The 17,769-nt window shown below is 37.4% G+C and overlaps 1 protein-coding gene across 1 annotated transcript in view; it reads right to left on the bottom strand.

Moving 5' to 3' along the window:
* LOC109108303 (gamma-2-syntrophin-like) overlaps positions 1-17,769 on the bottom strand; it is a 62,529-nt gene that overhangs the window by 21,545 nt on the left and 23,215 nt on the right. Inside the window, exons 7-10 of the mRNA XM_042773467.1 lie at positions 16,568-16,655; positions 14,972-15,063; positions 4,259-4,386; positions 833-962 (exon numbers count right to left, since the gene is read on the bottom strand). Of these exons, the coding sequence (XP_042629401.1) occupies positions 833-962; positions 4,259-4,386; positions 14,972-15,063; positions 16,568-16,655 (438 nt within the window). The remainder of the gene's footprint in view (positions 1-832; positions 963-4,258; positions 4,387-14,971; positions 15,064-16,567; positions 16,656-17,769) is intronic.

Genomic DNA, 17,769 nt, shown 5'->3' with positions numbered 1-17,769 from the left:
CAATTTCAAGTAAAATTATAATAAATAAATTTCCATTAATAATAATCTTCATATAATAAATGTAAGTTTAAGTAAAAAAAAAAAAAAAAGTTATAATAAACATATTATAATAATTTGTATTTTTTAAATTGTGAAGTACATCTGTGAAGTGTACAAAAGTCTATTTTAAGAATATACATTACTCAATGAATTAATCAAACAATCAATCAATCAATCAATCAACAATATTTAATAATTAAAAAAAGACAGGATGGTTTTCACTTAAGATGGAAACTTAAGTTTATCTTGAGACGACTCCAAAAAAAAAAAATTGTGAAGAGCATAAACAAATACATGAAATTGTTTTGCTCTTTGACAAGGTTCATAAAACTAGCCTGTGGTTACAGAAAACTAGCACCAAAAGTAGATATGAGACGTGACTTAAACTCTACATCAGAAACATCTGCATCTATGCCACTTCCTAATGTCTATATTTTCTCTATACATTTGTGAGAAAAAAGCCTAGATGCATCACCAAGAGTAACTATATAAAAATATGTTGAACTGTATCTCATACCATGCCGCAGAAGGTCTGAACACAGCAAAATTCCAGTTGCATATTCATATTTCATCTTGAAAACGGTCATAAGACCTCACCGGCATCCAGTCCAGTGTGTTTGCTGCAGTACTGTACATCAGTGCATGACAAGCGGCATCGGGTTTAATTGTCTTCTTTCGCATCACGTTCCTGCGGTTCTCTATATACGGTCTGGTGCTCAGACGGCCGGATCTGCTCTGATCTCTCATGGTTTCACTTACACTGATGCCGCAGCAGATAATGCAGGTTACTTACGCTCTCCTGGGTCAAATCGTTGATATTGGTTGATATTGCTTGAAGCCAGTCTGTGCTTTCAGTTGCAGTGCAAAACTGAAGAACGTGCGTGCAAACTCCATCTAAGGCAATGACTTCAAAACTGTTCGATCTGGATGAAGAAAAAACAAATCAAATTCACTTGATGACAGCATAATTCTAGAACACCACACTGTTTGTTACAGTATGCAAATTTTCTGTATGCATAAATTACCTGGTTTAAAATTATTATCATTAAATGTGTAAATGATAATAATAATAATAATATATTAAAAATTATAACAAATATTTTTATTATATTATGATTATTATTATTATTATTAACTAATAATAATACTAATAATGATGCATTAATAGTAATACATTCAAATACATTAGCAATAATAATTGTTATTATTATTTATATTTTCATTATCATCATTCAATTAAATATAAAAATAATAATGATGCTATAATAAATATAATGAATAATAATACAAATGCATATAATGAACTGAATAATTACATAAAATTTATTTATTATTCATTTATTTATTTAATTGATTATATATATACTGATTTATTATTATTATTATTATTATTAAAATGAATATACACTAATAATAATAATGGTAATACTAATGATATATTAAAAATAATAAATGAATAAACGTGTTATTAGAAAAATGTGAAATACACAAATTTTAAATTTTAAATAATTAAAATATGAATATAAAATAATAATAATAATAGTAATAATAATTTAAACATTATAAATAAACATAAAGGCATTAATCATTTTCATCATCATCATTATTGTCAATCTGACAACAATAGCACACTTCTAGCTGAAACACTTATTATTGTATATTGTGTACTGCTTGACAAATTATTTTTAAAAACCAGCACACAGATGAGTAAAGTTCATATTTCCTAGTATGGTCACACTCGTACACTAGAGCTCTATTGTGAACGGAGCCATTGTTGTTGGAGTGACTCACTGTGATAAAATAAACTCTGGCAGTTAGTAGTTCATGATGCAAGATTCGTGTCAGGAACCAAAAGATTCCTGATCAAATCTTCAGGGCCACAGAGATTTATTCTATTGTTGATGAAGAAATGAAAAATACATAAGAGACATATTGTAGAACAGAGATAAATCAATAAGTGTGGTCATGATTTGGGAAGCATTGAATCATTGCTTTCGGTCACAGGTGGTTTACAGTACAAAATCACAGATGATTCACATGAATTAAAAAAAAATAATAATAATAGCCAAGTACATAGATGATAGAAAATCTGCATAAAGAAAATTAAACTGCGAAGTGTACAATTGTAAATATACACTGATTTTCAATACTTTTTTGTTTTTTGCATTACAGCAATATATTCCAGTAGGAGTTTCAAGGTGCTCCATATGAAAACTAAATAAATAATAATGCCATAAAACCAAATAGTATAAATTGTATATGATTGTATTATTACATTTTATTACTTTACTAACAATTAAGCAAATTTACACTTTCCCTCCAATTCTTAATAACACAATTTAGTGCACAAATACATAAAAAATAAATAATAGACTACTAATTATATTACAAACACTAATAATAATAATATTATTATAAAATACAATTACTTTTAAAAATGTACAGTACATCTGTGAAGTGTACATTACTTTTTTAAAGGGTTTTTTTTTTTCATTACATTAATGTATTCCCAGTAGAAATTCCCAGATGATGATCCATATGAATTGTACATAAATGCATAGGTAATAAAACCAGACTGTATATCATGGATGGATGGATGGACATACAAATTTCATAGCAATATCAAAACTAATAAATAAATAAATAGGTCATAAAAACAAACAGTATGGACGGACAGACGCTAAAAATTCCATCTTTATTCAAATCGTACACTTCACAGATGTGTTTAAAATAGTAAAGTACATTTGTGAAGTGTATTGTATTGTGAATTTGAATAAAGATGGAATTTTTAGTAATGAATTCCCATTAGAAATTCCCAAATGATGATCCAATCAATCAATCAATCAATCAATCAATCAGATTGAATTCAGAACTCCCAGCATTATCAAAAGACTGACCTCAAACATGTTTGTCAGTTTAAATTTTGCTACCTGTTTATTTCCATTCGTTTTAAATGTTCAAAGCTATCAATTCAGATTCTGCGGGATGAGATGCGTTCATTGAGAGACAGGGCTGTCACACTCACTCCACCATCAATTGTCTGTAATGGGCAGCTTTGACATTTAATTTCAGTGTGTGTTCAGAGCGTGCTGCAGATGAATTACACTCTGATTTGCCGGACTGACTATTTAATGATAGCTGTCAGAAACATATTCAGTGGGACACTTCAGCACTCCTTTCCATCGTGCCCTCTCAGTGCAGGTGATTATGTTTATGAAGGGCTACAGAGGGCAAAAGGCCGTGAGATGAACATTTCTAATGCATTCTCAAGCATTGCTCTCAAAACACGACATCTTTAGCAACTTTTCCAATAAAGCAATTCAATAAATGGCATGATTTCAATTAATGCCAACCATGTGTGAGATGCGTCCATTCAGCGCTTGGCCTTTTTCAGATAGAAATTGCCTGGAGACTGTAATGTTCTGCTTGAACTAGCAGCAGACTGAAGCCCAGCGCTTTGAGTGACTGACAGAACACAATAAAAAATCTATTAGTCTGGAGAGCGTGCGTCTTCATCGGCCATCGCATACATACAGAGAGACGCTCATAACGAAGAGGAAAGAGCAGTGAGAGGAATTCGATGGGAATGGGGTACTGGGATGTGAAAACTGAGTATTAATATGATAAAAAAGCTGAAAATCCTTGATGAAAGATGGACTCTTAGATGTTAAAAGTTTAAAAATGCATTCAGTCGCTCCAAAAATATCACTCGAGGGGTCTGCTTGAAGTTCTACTTGATAGAAAAAGTAAAGTTGATGGACGGAAAAACGAATCAATAACTACTTAGAGATCAAAAGCACAACATACTTAACCCTGTAAAGCCTGCCATAAGAAATTATAGTCCAAAATACATATATTTTTGGAAACGGAACAGTTTATTGAAACTTTAAACCGGAAGTGCACAAACTTTTTAACACGAAAGGCTAAACATCAAATTTGTAAGAAGTAACTGTTGCATTATATCCAATTATGTTATATTAAAATGCACGACAGACGGCATGTACAGTAGGTTTTACAGGGTTAAAACCAAAGGTGTCAGACCTGAAACTCGAGCCCGAAACTCTTGACCTGCGGCTGCCGCATCGCTGACCTTTCCAGACACGGCATGTCACTGCATAGATATTGGATTTAACATACTCTCACCTAAATGAAAAAGGCTTGCAAAACCAACACTGGGCAAACCTTGCAGCTCGTGCGGCATCACGGCGGATTACCGTACCTTAATTTGTCAGTTCCAGCTTTGCGTCGAGAGATTCGAGCCATGAACAGAGGGAGGCTGACGGCATCCAGCCAGCGCTTCTCATACTTTGGTTCATTAGCCGAAGGTGAGGAGGGCGACGACGGGGCCTGGACAGAATAAATGAGAGGGAGAGAGTCAGAGGCCGGAGCAGAAACATCTCGTTTTAGTGCCCTTTGATCACGGCGGCCCCACAACAGCCGCAGGTCACGATCCAAAAGCATCCGCAGCGCTCGGACCCGACTGATAATAACTCCAGCTCAATGTGATCCTGCAGTATTTTACAAATGATTGAGGATTACAGTTGCATGACATAAATGCATGACATTTTTTATGCATATTCACATGCGCACCAGGAGAACTTGGCAGAGAGATGATGAAAGTCTAAAGCAGATGAACGTTTCTGTGGCTGTATACACATAGTTAGACTTTGAAAGCTATGGAAGTGCATCTCAGCCACAGAATTAAAATAAATAAATAAATAATAGCAAATTTTTATCTCGGAAATATTAGGAAATAAATATATAGACTTTTTCCTCACAATTATGAGTTTATACAGTACATTGCCATTCTGAATTGTTCTCAGAATTGTAAGAAACTAAGTACAAATTGTGAGATAAAAACTTGCAATTACCTTTTTTTAATTTTTCTTTGTTTCTGTGGCAGAAACAAAGAAAAACAGAATTGTGAGATATAAACACAGATGATTTTTTTTCTCCTCAAAATTTATTTATTTTTTATTCTGAGTTTATATCTCACAATTCAGAATTGCAAGACATAAACTCAGAATTTTTACTTTTTTGTCGCAATATTTAGTATTTTTCCCCTCAGAATTCTAAGTTTACATCTTGCAATATATATATATATATATATATATATATATATATATATATATATATATATATATATATATATATATATATTCACAACAGATTAAAACTTATTTCACAATTTGGATTTTTTTTTTTATAGAATTCAGAGTTTCCATCTCGCAATTCACATTTTGTATTGCCACCTTGGAATAAAAAATAAAAAAGGTAACAGTGACAATTCTGACTTTTTTTCTTGCAAATGCAAGTTTATATGTCAAAAATTTAACTTTTCTTCTCAGAATTATTATATCACAGTTTATGTCAGAATTGCAAGAAAAAAAAAAATCAAAATACAAACTCAGAATTACAAGGCGAAAAAAAAAAATCAGTAAAAAGTCACAATTACCTTTAATATTTTTTATTTTCTGTGGCAAGTCCATAACCATTTCTTAAGCAGACACACACACACACACACACACACACACACACACACACACACACATATATATATATATATATATATATATATATATATATATATATATATATATAGTTTGGAAGTAATAATTTTGAATTATTAGCAAATAATATTTTTAAGGGGTCATGAACTGCCTTTTTTATTATTATTTTGTACTGTTCTCTGAGGTCCACTAATAACATCATCAATATCTTTACATCAAAAAACATCATAATTCAGAAGTAATAGGCTATTTTCTGTCCTGTTTTGACCCCCTCATCAGAGCACTCTTTTTGAACAGGATATTGTCGACTCAATTAAGTAAACTACCACCGCTGTGATTGGCTAACAGTTGTGTTTGTTTGACAGCTGAATCCTTCACAGATATACGCTGCTGTGATTTAGGTTAAAAACACATAATACTCGGTACATATCAAACGATCTGTAATAACAGACAAAGCAATAGTGAGCATGTATTAAAAACAGTTCTTCACACTTGTGTGGTGTAACAATACTGTCAGATCCAATATAGTCGCACAGCATCGTCTTTCTGAAAATCCTGCATCGAATTAATCACCCATTCCTAATGATGGGATCAGAAGGAAGGCAATGCAAAGACTCTGGACAGTCTTTATTGTTTGGTTTCTGTGTAGACCTGCGTTTGCCTCTCGTTATTTACACTACATGCTAAATCGGTGGGCGGGGCTAAACAGGCAGTGATGTTGAAGCAGGCATTGATCTTCTTCTGTGGAGGCGGAGTTTAGCCACACTATTAAATCATAAAGTGGCACATTCCACAAGCTGTCGTTTTGGCAGATTGGCTTTAATATAAACTGATTTTAGATTAACGATAAAGTTTTGAGTTCTGAAACTTACAGAATGCTTTTACAATGACCTCTTATATGTCAAAAGATCAAAGGTTTTTTGATTTCGCAGTTGAAACTGACACTTCGTGACACTTATTTATTTGATTGGCCATCTCAACCATTCTGACATTGATGAGCGCTGTTAGACTTTTGAGGCAGACCTGCCTAAAAATGTAGCTTTTAAATCTTTTTGTCATCCTATTAGCAAGCAGAGTGCAGTGTAAAGGAGTGCAGCAGATCAGTGCAAGATTTTCAAACATTGGAGGGACAATTTGGCCATTTCTAATGATTGGGGAAAACTTCCCCCCAGTGTCTATGATGGTTACGGCGTGGCAGAAACGGCTTCCACAGACTGCTGCAAATGCTGCTGGGAACCCATAAAATTCAGCCTGTCAAGTCCACAGTTTATAGTCTTCAAAATGTGCAGCCCTAGTGTGCATCATATTTGTGCAATGCTCACTTCAACTGCAAAATCCCAAGTCATATCAGTAATATTATGCATGACATGCATGAATCTTTTGGATGCAAATACTCAAAGTCGGTAAGCTTATAAATCTCTTCATATCAAATCAAAATCATATTTTTCTGCAAAAAACATCAGTACAGGTGCTTCACAGCAGCTGCAGGATGCTTAAGATGGGGATATAGATTTTTTGAGTCGTTTCTGACCTTGCTTCTAGATGTAATGTGCACATTTTAGGTTTGTTTTAAAAAGTCAGAAACTAAACTTGAAGAGGTAAAAATGCAACTTGAAGACTTTTGATTTCTGACAGTTTGCATCAAACTACAGCAACACAACTGTTATTAGTTAACTAAAACTATTAAAAAAAAATTATAAAAAAAAAAAATACTTAACATGAACTTAATAAAATAAAATAAACATATTATAACATATTAAATATATACAAACATAAAAAAAGACAAAAACACTATATGTATGTACTGTATAATAAAAATACAAAATAAAAATAAATAATAAAACATAATATAGTAAGTCATAACAACACTAGCAGGGTTATTAAAGTTTTCCATTAAACAGTCCATTAAAAAAAAAAAAAAAAAAAAAAATCATTACTTAAATAAACGGTAACTGGAATAAATTTTTTTATTTAAAATAATAATAATAATTTAAGAAAGCTGCCAAGGCAATACTTTTGAGTTTCATAGTTTAACTTGCTGTACTAAAATAACTGATGGAATAAAAAATTAATAAATCTATGTACAAATATATAAAAAATAATAAAAATGACAAAACACAATTGCTAAAATTTTAACTAAATTTAAAATGGAAAATATAACAAATACTACAATATATTCAAATAAATTCAGAATACTAATAGCTAAACTATAGCAGTGAGATAACATAATTCACATGGCAGATGGGGAAAAAAGATTTAGAGTTTTTCATTTTCTCCTATAAGAAACCTCTTAGCATAATTACCTTCCCATTTAATCTCTGACTGGACTCTTTCACTTGTGGTTGAATTTTCAAGCCATCACCAATTACACATGAAGGCCCTTCTCCAGTTATATTCTCCACTCTGCTGTTTATTCGGACTGAGGCTGGATAATTAAACTTGATTTGACTTTCATGTTGAGCTACTCTAGAAAGAGCCCAGAGATGACACTGAATGAAACATCGCCGGCACGTCAAGACGGATCAGACTGACAGAGCGTCTCTCATGAGGAGCCAAACACCAGCTCTTCATTACGGTTTCTCTTCCATAAGTCCAGAGTGGTTCATCACAATACAGCAGTGACATTTCAATATCCCTCTATTAAAAACAGTTCAAATGAGTCAAAAGAGTATATATTAAATATATTTCAGAGTTGTGACATTATATATATATATATATATATATATATATATATATATATATATATATATATATATATAAAATAATAGTTAAAAATAATTGCATTTAGCCTTCAAATAAATTAAATTCAGAGTAATGTACTGATATTAAAAAAATCAAAAAATTTATAAGATTAAATATAAATTAAGTGAGTGTTTATTTTAATATATATTCTTAATAATCAGTATTTTGTCCATTCTCAATATGTAGAGACAGAACAAACAAACTACTAGTAAAGCTTTTAGTGAAACATTTTTAATTATTTTAGTATTAAGTATGCACCAAAATACCAGTTTTATTTGGTATCCCTACCTCCAGATTTGGCAAAAAGAGCTGCTATGCTAATTATTGGCAAGTATGTAAATTAATAAATGCTAAAACACCAGCCCGTCGGCCGATGAAAGCAAAACGCTGTCAATCAGCTCAATGTCAATCAGCTTGGGAGTACAAGCTCAGAGAATTATAATCACCTGCGGGCAACAAGTTCAAGTACTACAAGAGGATTTAAAAAAAAAAATATATATCTTATTTGAAGAACACAAGAAAAAGCACAAATATTGTTGAGTCAGCAGTCAGGAGAGTGCCATGTGTGATTTTGCACATTTCCATGCCTGTCAAAGGCAGAGAGTGTCAATAGAAGAAAATAATTTCTCTGCTCACGCTAATTGGACACAGTAGCTGCCATTCAATGTTTAATAGTGAAGCATCTGTGTACAGTGTGTCTGGAAGCTTTTACATTCTTCCCTTTTTTTACTTTACTTTTCTTTTCTTTTTTTGTGAGCATACGATGCGTCTAGAGGAACTTCATAAAAAGAAACAGTTCTGCTCCTGGAGATGCTCTCATTTACACATAACTGACAAATGACACATCAACATTAGTGTTGCTTATACTCAAGGCTAGAGGTGTGTTTAGAATATGGAAGAAACATTTTATATTCTTACACTGAAGGAGGAAACTAAGCTATATATGGAGAGCAGAATATCACAGAGAGATAAGGAGGGACTTATTTCACTTGAGATGCTAAGAAACCATTCAAAACAACCTAGCAACCACATACCAATGCCTTAGCAAGCATCCATTACATTCAAGCAACCTTATAGCAACACCATTGCTAATATCCAGAGCACCCTAGCAACCCCATAGCAAGTCTCTGGTGAACATCCATAACAATCTAGCAACTCCATTAAAAAAAAAAAAAATAAATAAAAAAATAACACTGGGAAAAACCCAGAACAACCTAGCAACCCTATAGCAACACTCTGGCATAGACCCAGAACATCCTAGGAACCCCATAGCAATTTACCGGCAAACAACTAGAATGACCTAGAAATACCCTGGCAAACACCTCAGAACACCCTAGCAACACCCTAACAAACACCTCAGAAAAGCCCAGAGACCCTATAGCAACACACCTAGAAAACACCCCAGAAAGGCCCAACAACCCCTTGGCAATTCCCTGACAAACAGCCCAGCAACCCCATAGCAACACCCTGGCAAACACCCAGAACAGCCCAGCAACCCCATAGCAATGCCCTGACAAACACCCCAGAAAAGCCCATCAACCCCATAGCAACACCCTGGCAAACACCCCAGAAAAGCCCATCAACCCCATAGCAACGCCCTGGCAAACATCCCAGAAAAGCCCATCAACCCCATAGCAATGCCCTGACAAACACCCCAGAAAAGCCCATCAACCCCATAGCAACACCCTGGCAAACACCCCAGAAAAGCCCATCAACCCCATAGCAATGCCCTGACAAACACCCCAGAAAAGCCCAGCAACCCCATAGCAACACCCTGGCAAACACCCCAGAAAAGCCCCATCAACCCCATAGCAATGCCCTGACAAACACCCCAGAAAAGCCCATCAACCCCATAGCAACACCCTGGCAAACACCCCAGAAAAGCCCATCAACCCCATAGCAACACCCTGGCAAACACCCCAGAAAAGCCCAGCAACCCCATTGCAACGCACTGGCAAACACCCCAGAAAAGCCCAGCAACCCCATAGCAACACCCTGGCAAACACCCCAGAAAAGCCTAGCAACCCCATTGCAATGCCCTGGCAAACACCCCAGAAAAGCCCAGCAACCCCATTGCAACGCACTGGCAAACACCCCAGAAAAGCCCAGCAACCCCATAGCAACGCCCTGGCAAACACCCCAGAAAAGCCCAGCAACCCCATAGCAACACCCTGGCAAACACCCCAGAAAAGCCCAGCAACCCCATAGCAACACCCTGGCAAACACCCCAGAAAAGCCCATCAACCCCATAGCAACGCCCTGGCAAACACCCCAGAAAAGCCCAGCAACCCCATAGCAACACCCTGGCAAACACCCCAGAAAAGCCCAGCAACCCCATAGCAACGCCCTGGCAAACACCCCAGAAAAGCCCAACAACACCCTGGCAAATACCCCAGAAAAGCACAGCAACCCCATAGCAATGCCCTGGCAAAAAACCCAGAACTGTCCAGCAACCCTATAGCAATGGCCTGGCAAACACCCAGAAAAGCCCAGCAACCCCATAGCAACACCCTGGCAAACACCCCAGAAAAGTACAGCAACCCCATAGCAATGCTAAAAAATTGTAATGCTAAAAATGTGAAACAGTAAAACTAACAGTGGATCATTTTATTGTGAAACTAGTAATAGTTTCATTCTGTACAGTGTTACCGATAATCATATGATGCTTCCATTGACAGACTACCATAGAATATTATGTACTTTCCACACGATTCCCTCACTAACTCTTCACTGAATAGTAAGATATTATCTTGTTTGTTCTCTTTCTTAGCCTCATGTCTTGATTTAAATGTCAGTGAGTTATTCATAACAATTATATGGCCTACATGTATTGTCAACCAAATATTTCACACACCTCTATGTGACGTGAGGGTCTTATCTTAATTTCCTTTTAAACAAAACTGTACAGTTTTTCTATCTGTCAAAGATGATTCAGAAAGAAAATGCACCTGAAACTTAATGTTGCTATAGTAACAGACACAACTTCCATGCGCGTCTGACTGGAAGATAAACTGCACACTCTTGTTTTAGCAGAAAGTTTCAATGATGTGACCCACTTCAGGAGTGCCCAAAATCACAATTTTAAATCAGTCATTAGACAAGTTTACAAGTAAAGCTTTGTATTAAGATGTGGTAGAAAGAACCGGTTACACTGCTTTACACTAACTGGCACCAGTGCTTTTACACAGATCAGCAATGAGTCACAGGACAGGGGCATTTCACTTTCCACTTTCAGCTGGGGCCAGTACCCCTCTGGCCCCACCCTTAAATCTTCCAACACCCAGCAACCCTATAGCAACGCCCTGTCAAACACCCCAGCAACCCTATAGCAACGCCCTGTCAAACACCCCAGCAACCCCATAGCAACGCCCTGTCAAACACCCCAGCAACCCCATAGCAAAGCCCTGATAAACACCCCAGCAACCCCATAGCAACACTATGCAAACACCCCAACAACCCCATAGCAGAGCACTGGCAAACACCCCAGCAACCCCATAGCAAAGCCCTGTCAAACACCCCAGCACTGTCAAACACCCCAGCAACCCCATAGCAAAGCCCTGGCAAACATCCCAGTAACCCCATAGCAATGCCCTGTCAAACACCCCAGCAACCCCATAGCAAAGCCCTGGCAAACATCCCAGCAACCCCATAGCAAAGCCCTGGCAAACACCCCAGCAACCCCATAGCAAAGCCCTGGCAAACACCCCAGCAACCCCATAGCAAAGCCCTGGCAAACACCCCAGCAACCCCATAGCAAAGCCCTGATAAACACCCCATTAACCCCATAGCAACACTCTGCAAGCACCCCAACAACCCCATAGCAGAGCACTGGCAAACACCCCAGCAACCCCACAGCAACGCCCTGTCAAACACCCCAGCACTGGCAAACACCCCAGCAACCCCATAGCAAAGCCCTGGCAAACACCCCAGCAACCCCATAGTAGAGCACTGGCAAACACCCCAGCAACCCCATAGCAACGCCCTGGCAAACACCCCAGCAACCCCATAGCAACGCCCTGTCAAACACCCCAGCAACCCCATAGCAACGCCCTGTCAAACACCCCAGCAACCCCATAGTAGAGCACTGGCAAACACCCCAGCAACCCCATAGCAACGCCCTGGCAAACACCCCAGCAACCCCATAGCAACACTATACAAACACCCAGAACACCCCATACCTAAGCCTGGCAAACACCACAGCAACCCCATAGGAATGCCCTGTCAAAAACCCCAACAACCCCATAGCAACGCCCTGGTAAACACCCCAGCAACCCCATAGCAAAGCCCTGGCAAACATCCCAGCAACCCCATATCAACACTCTGCAAACACCCCAGCAACCCCATAGAAACGCCCTGTCAAACACCCCAGCAACCCCATAGCAAAGCCCTGATAAACACCCCATTAACCCCATAGCAACACTCTGCAAACACCCCAACAACCCCATAGCAGAGCACTGGCAAACACCCCAGCAACCCCATAGCAACGCCCTGTCAAACACCCCAGCACTGGCAAACACCCCAGCAACCCCATAGCAAAGCCCTGGCAAACACCCCAGCAACCCCATAGCAAAGCCCTGGCAAACACCCCAGCAACCCCATAGCAAAGCCCTGGCAAACACCCCAGCAACCCCATAGCAAAGCCCTGGCAAACACCCCAGCAACCCCATAGCAAAGCCCTGGCAAACACCCCAGCAACCCCATAGCAAAGCCCTGGCAAACACCCCCAGCAACCCCATAGCAAAGCCCTGATAAACACCCCATTAACCCCATAGCAACACTCTGCAAGCACCCCCAACAACCCCATAGCAGAGCACTGGCAAACACCCCAGCAACCCCACAGCAACGCCCTGTCAAATAGTAAAAGCTCTGGCAAACACCCCAGTACGGCCCAAAAAAACCACAGCAAAACACCCCAGCAACCCCAAACAACACCACAGCCAAACACCCCAGAAACCCCATAGCAAAGCCCTGGCAAACAACCCAGCAACCCCATAGCAACGCCCTGTCAAACACCCCAGCAACCCCATAGCAATGCCTTGTCAAACACCCCAGAAACCCCATAGCAGAGCACTGGCAAACACCCCAGCAACCCCATAGCAACGCCCTGGCAAACACCCCAGCAACCCCATAGCAACACTATGCAAACACCCAGAACACCCCATACCAAAGCCTGGCAAACACCCCAGCAACCCCATAGGAATGCCCTGTCAAAAACCCCAACAACCCCATAGCAACGCCCTGGTAAACACCCCAGCAACCCCATAGCAAAGCCCTGGCAAACATCCCAGCAACCCCATAGCAACACTCTGCAAACACACCCAGCAACCCCATAAACGCCCTGGCAAAAAACCCAACAACCCCCCAGCAACCCCCTAGCAAAACACCCAGTACACTTGAGCATCATTCCAGCAACAAAAACTCTACTAACCGAGCTCTGGGCTCTGTTCTATTTATAGACTTTAGGGTCGCATCCAACACAGAAATCTTGATTTGTTGGCACTCTGAGATTGAGTTTCACATTTTCAACTCTCTCTCTAAGGCGTGAATGGATTTTCAGAGGCTCAATGCAGATCTCAGATCTCAGAGCTTCACCTGCTGACACGCAGCGCGGCCGCCGCTTCCCCAGAGTCTCAGTGTCAAGCGTGTCGTCACATTAATGCGCTGCATGTAAATCTCTGCGTGTTCATGTGAGCTGTGAGCAGATCGAGTCAGACGTCTGCCTTACCCTTTGCTCTCTGACTTGAATGAGAAAGTGACCGGTGGCTTAACGAGACACAGCGTGTTCGTTCAGATGATGGCAGGATATTCTCAGTCTGTCAGGTTGTGTGGCTGCTGCACTCTATTAACTAGCAGCGAGGAGCCTTGTCAATGATATTTCAAGGTCAGAATGAAATACATAACCTCTATATCCTGCTTGAATGGGCCGTTGGTGTAGTTGAGGCTTCTTTTTAGGACAGCTGTGTTATGAATGGTAACTAGCAGTATTTAATTTTTGTAATGATTTTTTTTAATGATGGTTGCACCAGCTGTGCATAAATCACAATTTAGCCTAATTTTGATGTAATTTACAACTTACACACTACTAATTATTGTTGTGTTGCACCACTAAACTTAGTTAAAACCTAACACCATGTATAAACTAAATATTTACAGAAGCAGATTGACTGAATTGCATCAATATGCTTTTGTTTTACCTGACAGACTTTAATAGTTTAGATATATAGTATATGTTAACGTTGACATTTACTCTTATTAACATTATAATTTTTGCTAGTGGCTCTTCAACGCAAACCCAACCAGCAAGCAGTTAAGCTTCTAGTACAGACTTTATGTTCCAAATTAAACTTACTAATTAAACTTACTAATGGCTGAAAACTGTAAGCTCACTTTTCTTTAAAAACCTGCACAATTTAATCTTAGTATCACAATCGGTGTGGAATGAGTTACATAAGTTTAATACTAATTATTAGAGGTTTGTTAAAAACTACTGACCCTAATTATGAGCAAAAATAATAGTGATGTTCCACTTAACCAACAGCGCTCAAACTAGAGCCAGTTCCACCTTTCTATCTGACAAAGAGGCATTTTCAACCTGATTCTGTCATCTGTCTCACTTTCGAGGCTTATGAATAAGCTCCTTAACAGAGCTGATGCTCACAACGATACAAAAGGTGACTTACCGTGTTGTTCGAGTTCCCATTTAAATGCAAACCACTGTCGAAAAGCGGCGAGGACGCCCTGCTGCTCTGATCACTGGATGGTCCGGGTGAACCTGAGGGAATACAGCAGATTATTACATATTCTATATACATCAGAGGTCATACTGTGTGCAAATCTACTCTGCTGACTCTCCACACTTCTAAATCTGCGTGAAAAGACACGTATTAGCTTGGCAAGCCGCTTTCTGGGTTGTCATGATTCCATGGACACCAGTGTCACAGGAGATTATGGGTATAAGGTGAATGTGAAATGCACGAGACGCAGGAGTTCTGACACGGACGTCACTGGAAAATTGCAGAGTGCAAAAAGTAGATTTCATGCAGGGGAATCTACAACATGCCTTTCTGAAAGTTGTCTTTCTGTCTGATGCAGCACACAGCTGCTCGCTTCAGTCCCGAGAGATTCACCCTCCTGCTGCCTTCAGATTCGTCTGTGAAGTTCCTACTTTCTACTAGATGAAATGTGACGTGCATTCAAGTAATTTTAGTCTGAAGAAAAAGGGATGACTTGGAAAATCTATTTTTCTCTTCATGACAAATACCCAGAATGCTTTCAAGCGATGACATAACAAAAAGGAGTTATCTATAAACACACACACACACACACACACACACACACACACACACACACACTTAGGTGAATAACTGACAGTTATGTTATTGTCAACTAAAAATAAAATCATTAAAAATCTTTAACCATTTAAAAGAAATCTTCATCTATTAAAATTTATTTTGCTATTTGAAATAAACCTGAAATATTACGCATACACACACACACACACACACACACACACTGGTATATTTAAAAATATAAATATTAGATGAAAAACCTAAACCTTAAAATATTAAATGAAAAAATAAATAAATGTTGCTTTGGCAAATAAATGAAAAAAAAAAAGTTTACATTTAAAAATGCTCAACTACTAAAATAAAATATATCTTTAAAAATTACTTAAACTGAAAGACAGTATATATATATATATATATATATATATATATATATATATATATATATATATATATATATATATATATACTGTCTTTCATATTTTTTCATCATATTTTTTATAAATATTTTGAATGAGCATATATATATATATATAATATATATATATATATATATATATGCTCATTCAAAATATTTATAAAAAATATGATTTCATTATTGTGTTGCTACAGAGAATGATAAGATAAAATTTAGTTGCCTAATAACCCATTGCTGTTCTTCATCAACAGAGCACAAAATGCATTCAAACTAAATTGCATAAGCAACATTTACAATTAAAACATAATTATGAGAAATACAACCATAATTCATTACTTTACAAAGGCAACATCACATGTATACTTTGCAGAGAAAACTATCCCAGAATGCACTGCAACAGTTTCCCATGCGTTTGCCATGCAATTTGTGTTAAATGCAACATTTCTGATTACGGAGAGCATCCCAATCACTCACTAATGAGGTTGCATTTCAGTTAGGAATCTTACTTTGAAGGCAGCTTCCTATCCAGATAGTGAGGTTTATAACAGAACTCAGATGTGAAGCAAACCTACCTAATGGGAGTTTTAAGAAGGCCGGCGCTTCCCTGAGGTAGCGTACAGTGATGGTGACTTCATCCCCTGCCGTCCGCAAAAGATGAACCTTCAAAGAGATATTTAATCATTTAAATATTTACTTAAGTTAATGTTTCAGTGATTTACCCAATTATGGTCCTCTGATGTCAGCTAATGATCAAGAACAAGTAAAATCCCATAATCCCATACGTTTTTGTTTCTAGAATATATATATATTCTAGAAACAAGAATATATATATATATATATATATATATATATATATGATATATATATATATATTCTAGAAACAAGATCAATTCTGATTACATGCTGACTTTTAGACTTCATTTGATCATAATCACAGCAAGAAAAGTGACTTAATTTGACAAATCTGAGCTTTCCTCTCTGATGAAAACATGACACACTTGTACAACATTTCCACAGAGAGCTGATGCTAAAATAAACCACGCTTTCACCAAGAAACCCACGTGTGTGTGTTTGTGCTTCAAAACTCAAGATGCCTTCAATCTAAAGCCTGTTTACACTCACAGACATTCATCGCTGGAGAGCAAACCACGGTCGTTCCTTTAAATAAGCAATCTTATTGAAAACCAAACATGTTTGAGCTCATATAGAGATATCTTGATTTTTAAACTAGATTATACAATGTAGAATTATGAGTGTTGGGTAACTCAGTGATAATGAGCATGCAGCGAGTGAATATCCATCATTATAATCTGGCTCTGATCGCTTAATCATATTTAAAAGACTGCTTTAAGAAACCATTCCCATTTTCCCGAATGATCTCATGAGGCTGGTCTCGCATCTCAAACATGAGACACCTACAGTATGTAAAACCCCAGATGAAAAATGTGTATTATTGCTTTATTATTGCCAAGGAGACTTTTAACTATGCTTCAATGAAGCATCAACTTTGTCTCAGGCGTTTCTCCTTTGTTTCTCCTCAGACTGTGAACTAACATGAACCAGAGCTATAAAAGCTAACTCAAAAAAACAAAAAAAAAACAAAACCTTGATATAAAATAACCTTTAACTGAAATACTACATATAAAAATTATATATACAATTTTAATAAACTATCTATTTAAAAAACAAACAAGATACCAAGGCAACATTTCTCATTTTCATTTAGTTTAAATTAATGTAGTAAAATAACTAAAACTGAATTAAAAACTATTCA

The sequence above is a fragment of the Cyprinus carpio genome, chromosome A17 (assembly GCF_018340385.1).
Source record: "Cyprinus carpio isolate SPL01 chromosome A17, ASM1834038v1, whole genome shotgun sequence".
Lineage (NCBI taxonomy): Eukaryota > Metazoa > Chordata > Actinopteri > Cypriniformes > Cyprinidae > Cyprinus > Cyprinus carpio.
This window is presented reverse-complemented; position numbering and strand designations above follow the sequence as displayed.